This window comes from Protomyctophum parallelum (genome assembly GCF_964188405.1).
Source record: "Protomyctophum parallelum genome assembly, chromosome: 3".
NCBI classification, from domain to species: Eukaryota; Metazoa; Chordata; class Actinopteri; order Myctophiformes; family Myctophidae; genus Protomyctophum; species Protomyctophum parallelum.
Window position 1 is genome coordinate 36188576 of NC_139698.1, and position 7500 is coordinate 36196075.

The 7500-nt window shown below is 42.9% G+C and overlaps 1 protein-coding gene across 1 annotated transcript in view; it reads right to left on the minus strand.

Annotated features, from left to right (window-relative positions):
- The window catches only part of adamts16 (ADAM metallopeptidase with thrombospondin type 1 motif, 16), a 66639-nt gene that overhangs the window by 33104 nt on the left and 26035 nt on the right, over nt 1–7500 (minus strand). Inside the window, exons 8-10 of the mRNA XM_083760765.1 lie at nt 7493–7500; nt 7082–7219; nt 1239–1392 (exon numbers count right to left, since the gene is read on the minus strand). The exon at nt 7493–7500 is cut by the window's right edge and continues 98 nt beyond it. Of these exons, the coding sequence (XP_083616891.1) occupies nt 1239–1392; nt 7082–7219; nt 7493–7500 (300 nt within the window). The remainder of the gene's footprint in view (nt 1–1238; nt 1393–7081; nt 7220–7492) is intronic.

The window sequence follows — 7500 nt, forward strand, 5'->3', positions numbered from 1 at the left end:
CACACCCTATATTCAGGGTGTCACACCCGACTCCCAGGTCAACCCACACATCTAATAAAACAGGCATGACAGTCCACATAAACAAAAATAAATAAATAACAGCTTTTCAAAGTATAAGATATACAATGCCTATGAAGGAATATTAAACACTTCAACGGAAGAAATATAACTCCCCAGTGCTTTTTTGTCAATGTTGGTTGTTCAAGTTTTTGAGAACAGACATTTTGCACAGGTCCCTACAGATTTGACAAGCACACAGATGTTTTTAATAGATGTTTATAACATAGTTATTTAGAACTAAATAATGTTTAGTCTCATGTACCTGTACACAAGACTAACAATAAAGAACACGTGCACACAAGTAAGTCCTCAGTGTTAATTTCACTAAAAGTGTACAAATGGAACAAATGTACGCTAACAGGTCCATTTGAACATTGTAAAAGTGAAATGAAGTGTACTTTGATCATAATGTGGTCCATTACACAGCAGGTTTCTGTGATACAAGGAGAGATTCCCATTGGCGACACTCCAGCATATATTTAGCTTTTTTTCCCAGTGAGTATTTCATGGGCAGCAGTGTATGTGTGTGTGTGTGTGTGTGTGTGTGTGTGTGTGTGTGTGTGTGTGTGCGTGTGCGTGTGTGTGTGCGTGTGCGTGTGCTGTGCGCGCATGTGTGCACGTGTGTGTGTTTGCTTGTCTGTGACTCAGTGTTTGTGTGCGTGCGTGCGTCCGTGCCCGTGTGTGTGTGAGGGCAATCAAGCCTGTTATCAATCAGCCAATCATTTCCTTCTGCTTGGCTTTCTCTATCGTCTCCCCTTCTTCCATTCCCCCCCCCCCTCTCTATCTCTCATTTCTTCCATCAACACCTCCATCAACACCTCTCCTCCTCCTTGGTAGGCAAATGCCACCAGATTTCTTTGACTCATTAGGTTCCAAGTCCATGACTTATTACCTGCCTCATTTCCAAGATCAGGCGGGGGAAGAAAAAAAACTCTTAGGAAAACACAGCCATGAGATTTTAACTCCTTTTTAAATTTGTGTAGAATGACATAATTGAGATGAAATCTGTGTACAGTACATCCACTTGAGGCCATATTTCACTGCCGAAAAGAAAAATGGACCTCTTAAAAGGTTTCAGTATGAAATATCCATTCAATAAAGCCAATGTTTTTTTTTCTTCTCTTTTCGCTGACAGGACCTTGCGTCTGTTCTATTTTCCTATACTTTCGATGGTTTACCTTCTTGAAATCTAGGGTGCAGAGTTTGGCCTTCTCCCCAAACTGCCATTTGCACTGTGTGTCTGCGTCGTACAGCTCCCCAGGCAACTTCTCCGGGTAGCGATACTCCTTCACAGATATGGGCTCATCTGATAGACACAACGCCTGTGCAGAACTGGAGGAGAGGAGAGGAGAGGAGAGGAGAGGAGAGGAGAGGAGAGGAGAGGAGAGGAGAGGAGAGGAGAGGAGAGGAGAGGAGAGGAGAGGAGAGGAGAGGAGAGGAGAGGAGAGGAGAGGAGAGGAGAGGAGAGGAGAGGAGAGGAGAGGAGAGGAGAGGAGAGGAGAGGAGAGGAGAGGAGAGGAGAGGAGAGGAGAGGAGAGGAGAAGCAGAGGCAAAGCAGAGGCAAAGCAGAGGGGCAGAGGCCAAAGGACAGAGAGGGTTCCGGGAGAAGATTAGAGAACATGGGGATGATAGCGGAGCAAGCATGAATTCATCATTCGTCTCATCTTTAGTGTTGCTGATAAACGCTCATGCAGGCATAAACCGACATAAATGACAGAAGATTATAAATCTCATTTGGGGACATGATTGATTGTCGGCATGCTTAGCTCACACATACAGAATATCTGTCTGCTTCAGACAGGACTGTCGCGTGTTGCCCTGGTAACATAACAACAGCCCTGAGAATAATAGTTTTAATGCATCAAGCACTTGGTCGTGGCAGACATAATAAACGCTTGCTTGTATCACTCATACTCTAACACGAGTGGGGGGAGGGGGGTTCCCACTGTTAGCTGATATCATCAGTAACTATACAGAGACATGTTTTACAGCTTAAACACTGCAGGGCAGAGGAATATAATGCAAAGTATGTTGAAAAGAGCTGAAAAGGGCAAAAAAAGTTGGCCCACGGTGATAGTGAGTGTTCCTGATTGCTTTAGCAGAGTGTGCACTTGTGTGCTTGTGCGTGTGTATGTGTGTATTTCATTTTGTGCAATCTTCCATTGCTTTATGGGCCCTATGTGCCTACAGAGAACAATACTGTTCTGCTGTCATTTCAGTGGATGTTATATATTGCTGTATTATTCACATCAGTAAGAATGAAAAATACATTACATTACCAGCACACACACAGGCACATAAGGGCATGCTTGAATGCATATACTGTAAAGTGTATACATGGAGAATTCTACAGTAGTCCTAGATTTTAGACATTTGATGTACTGATCAACAAAACAACAAAGCCAGCTCTAAAATCCTTTACAAATCCATAAAGAATCAAGCCTTCATCTTTGCAAATCTGTAAAACGTTTGCTTTATGTGTAATTGTTTTTTCTATTCTTTTTTTTAATATAATGATGTATGTTATTTATTTTATAAATAGTGATGTGAGCTTTTTTTTTTTTTTAGCTATTGTCACATTTTCTTCACAACACCATCATATGACAAAATATACAATAGGGCTATACAATTAGTGGTTACCGGCACTTGGCTGTCAACTGGTACATATACAAGTTTGAGCCAATCAGTGTACAGTTGAATAGGAGAAGGGACATGGGGCTTGACTGGCTGTTGTGTAAATGAGGCAGAGATCATACAAGTACAGCCAATGTAAGTACATGGAGGTACATGGAGGTACATGGAGGTGACCCACTGGCATTCTGGAGAACTGGAAATCTTTTTGAAGGGAATTTGCCGCTATGACCCAAGCTTCTGTCAGCCAGATTGACCAATGCAGTGATGGTCTCAAATTCCACTGAACACTAGACCTTGTCTCGAGGGCAGTTGAGAACCTCTGCTTAACTGCGTGTTGCTGGAAATGAGTTTCTCCTGTTTTCCTGACTTTGACAGCGTGGCACCAAGGGGGTGAACCGTCTAGGAGGTCTGTCTGTGTGTCTGTGTATGAGTCTGCGGATAACCTCACAAACCACTGGACAGATCAGTGCCAGATTTCTTGTGCACACAGCCAGAAATCCCCAAATAATTTCCCACATATTTGTTTTTTGTGTGAATATTTTTCACAGTTTGTGAATTCATAAGCTCAGGCATGCTGTCCTGCCTTCCCTCCATATCTATCTATCTTCTATCTATCTAATAAATGCACCAAGTCTCTGTCTGTCCGTCTGTGTGTAATCCACGTAACTGGAGAACCGTTTGCTCCACCAACTTCAAATTCAACACATGCGTTCCACACCACCACAGGGGGTGCAGTGGCCGGTGTCGAGTCCATCACGGTTGTCCAGAAGCTCCCCAAAAAAAGCCTCTGCCCGGGGTCCATACATGGAGCTGGCCTGTTCTGACATCAGCAAAACTGACATTATCTGTATGACATCATCAACATGAGTCACATGGAACTATGCCGATATTAGACCCTGTCTTGTTTTCATGCACCTGCTAGTGAGTCAAGTTGCACCAGAACAACTACAGTACTCACTCCATCATCTGAAAGACAACGGAAGGTCTGGAATGTCATGTCAATGTGTGCACTACAATGCACCCGAAATTGACCATTGTGGGACCCTGACTGTATAATCTATGCATCCTGACCTTGAGTTACATACCTACTTGAATTCACTCATTGAGATTTAATCCTTTCAATAATAAAATGCGAAAAGTAATGTGACAGCTTGGCAAGTACAAACTATCCCTCAATGCAAATAAATCAAAACAAACTATATTCTGCTGCATAGAGTAAAAACGTATAATAATTCACTGATAACTAATGAATTTGAACTTGTTTTGTTTGTTGCCAATGTTGCTACTGATGATGCACAACAAATGTCAGTGTATTCTGACAATAAAGTATCATCATATAAAAACTTTAAAAAAATCTATTATATAATTGAGGAGAGACTTCCGCACACTCAACTTACTAATAAAAGCATGTTGAGGCCTGAGGAAGGTTGAAAGACCGAAACGTATAAACGCATATTGTGGACATTAAATAAAAAGCTCTCGTGTGCGGGTCTCCCTCCTTCTCCAAAAATCTACATTACAAGCTCACAAAGCTTGCAGATTGGCCATTGTCACTATAGCTACTTGTCAGGCAATGAAAACCTAAGTGGTTAAGCCTTGTTCTAAGGACTGTTGGTGTCTGGCCCCCACGGGAACCACTGAAGCTCTGCTTGTAATAACATTGGCAACAACAATGATGCTATATCTGTCTTTGCCAGTATGCCTGAGTCACAAATCTCTTCCCTGAGCTTTCAGCCAATAAGAAGTTTGTGTGGTTTTCAGAGTCATCCAGCCCTCTTCAAATGGCCTCCGACCATGCAGGATCAAAGCTGACCATCCCTTAGATAAAACTGTCGACTAAACGAAACTGACTGTTCACCTAATTGACGCAGACCCCTCTTGGTCATGACTAACAAAAGAGAGACTGCATTAACCAATTAAACCCTATTGACCGGAGTCCCCCAGGGGTCTATAATAGGCCCTTTCCTCGCTACACCAAATCTGTTCGCCGGAAATAGACAATGCTCACAACACATCAAGTTGAGGCGTGTTGTGAGCTTGTACAGTAGATCGGCAGAATGTTTGGCCCCAGAATAGGGACACTAAGTTTACTATACTATGTTTGGTCTAGAATATGACATGCTTTGGCTGAGCACAGCACTCACTTACATAAAAAGGCAAACATGCAGACAGTAATGGAAAGATACTGTCTCAACATTAACAATAACTCAACACGGTGGAAAAAAGTTCTATAATCACACAGTGGTTTGCAAAGTGGGGTCTGAGGATGTTTGATCAGGAAAACAAATCATCCCTTATCGGTCTGTATAACTAAGTGGAAATGGAACCAAATGGACCCATGAGGGTCCATTAAGAGTCCATTTGGTTCCAATTGCGGACCCTTATGCCTCCATTTATGTGAGTTATGGGGGTCCATGGCCCAATTCATACCAAACTGGTATGAATTGAAATTAAAAAAGTTAGAGAACCGCTGACATGCAATACTCTAACCATGAGGGTGTTTGTCAGTGAATGAGTGTAAGGGAACTACGTTGGCACAGAACTCCCCACCACGTGGCCTCCGGGGTGACAGGAGTTTAATATAAGGCTGACAGGCCTAACGAGGGTGAGGTCATCCTGGCTCTAATAACCCAGCGAGGAAATACACTGTCTGTCCCCACCAGTCACACAGCTCTGGGAGACCTGACACTTCGGTTAACACACTGGTAAATTTAGTGGAAGGCTCCGGTCCGGGGCTATCTGGTTTCACACACACACACGCGCGCGCGTGCGCACACCCACACATACACCCACACCCACACACACACCCACCCACCACACACACACACACACACACACACACACACACACACACACACACACACACACACACACACACACACACACACACACACACCATTGTTGTCTGGCAGAAACCTTGTATCTCCATATTTCAACATTTTCTTTTTTTTCTTTCATAAATGAATGCCCTACTTTGTCGTGCAAGATTGTCATATCAGATCTACAAGCTTGCGCATTGTGAGATTGTAGATCTGGAATTTTGAAAGTGGCTAAGTGTATCTGTGGGTTTTATAAATTATTTAACAAATAAAGTATTATCAAGAGCTAGTGACAATTAAAAGCAACATGCTTTGTTTGGAGCACAGGCTCTAATGTCCCTTTCCTGAAAAGTAACATACAAGGTTTCCACACGAAGGCAACGAGGACGCACACGCACGCACGTACGTACGTACGCACGCACGCACGCACGCACGTACGCGCGCGCACACACACACACACACACACACACACACACACACACACACACACACACACGGACAGATACATACAGACACGTCCATGATCCTTATTTTCTCACTTAAGCGAGTGCAGACATGAATATACGTCCCCAAGAACATACATACTGTATAGGTTATTGTAGACATGCTTGCACACTTGAACTCAAGCTTGTGTAATGCACGCACGAACACGCCCCCGCACGCACGTACACATGCGCACACACACACGCGCACACACACGCACACGCACACACACACACACACACACACACACACACACACACACACACACACACACACACACACATGCACACTAATCATCTCTCTCAGTCAGAGTGATTATTTTTCTCACTCACACACTTACATGCACTTTCACACAAATACATCATACCCTGCAGACACTATCTGTAATACAAGACAGCAGAATAGTACCACTGCATATCAGTCAGCATGGCTGATACATTAGCTATATTTAAGCCTTAATACTGTAACAGTAACACACGCATGCAGCCATGCACTGCACACACACACACACACACACACGCACGCACGCATGAACGCATGGACGCACAATAACTGCAGTTTGTTCCCACATTGGTAAAACAAGTTTTCTATTACTTTTAGTATGTTTTGGAACTGTGTGACGTGTATGTTTAATTGTTGTTCACATGTCTAATATTTAGAACCTCTGGGCTGATGAGCACCAAAGTTATTGTTCACACTGCTATTAGGCCTATTGTTTTTCTCAAGTATTTTTATTTTATTTTTGTGAATATTCAACTTTATTGTTGTAATGTAAAGCCACAGGTGGCCGCATCCCGCTGAAACATTGCCCAAATAATGACGGCAGACGTCATAGACTGGCGGAGCCACAGTATGCACTCCAATGACAGCCGTCAGTTATGAACTTTTTTTCCTAACAATCCTCAGGGCAGGGATAAATTAAGTTTTTCTTGCATGTTCTGTTGGTGATACACACATTCCACATTTTCCCCATTAAAGTGACAGGTTTCTTTTTGAAATGATCACAGTAATTGTATCGTTATTAAGAATGAACACATTACACAAGTTTGACACAACGTATTATTACTGTTATAAATGTTGCTCACTTGAGAAAGCGGCTGAGGTACTGTCGGCTGCAGGCAGACCAGGAGAAGATTCCATTGTGGCCAGCCAGGGTGGGAGACATGATATTACCCTCAGACTTCTTGCAGACATTCCCCTCCCCATCATGGACCATTCCAAAACTGGAAAGTGAAAAAGAGATTTTTTTTTCCCCTTCCTTTTAGACATTTTTATTGAAATATTCAGAGACAATAAACAAACGTATCACAAAAGCTATATGAGCACACAGGCAATTTCGTGCAACAACCATCATACAACAAAGCATTAAATAGGGGTCTTAAGTGGTTAAAGGTACAGTCGTACATTAATAACGCTGGGTTATTAGAGTCGCTCAAGGACAATACACTATATACAGTGTACTATACACTATGCTGTATGTTTCAGCAGATGCTTACTTGTGTCC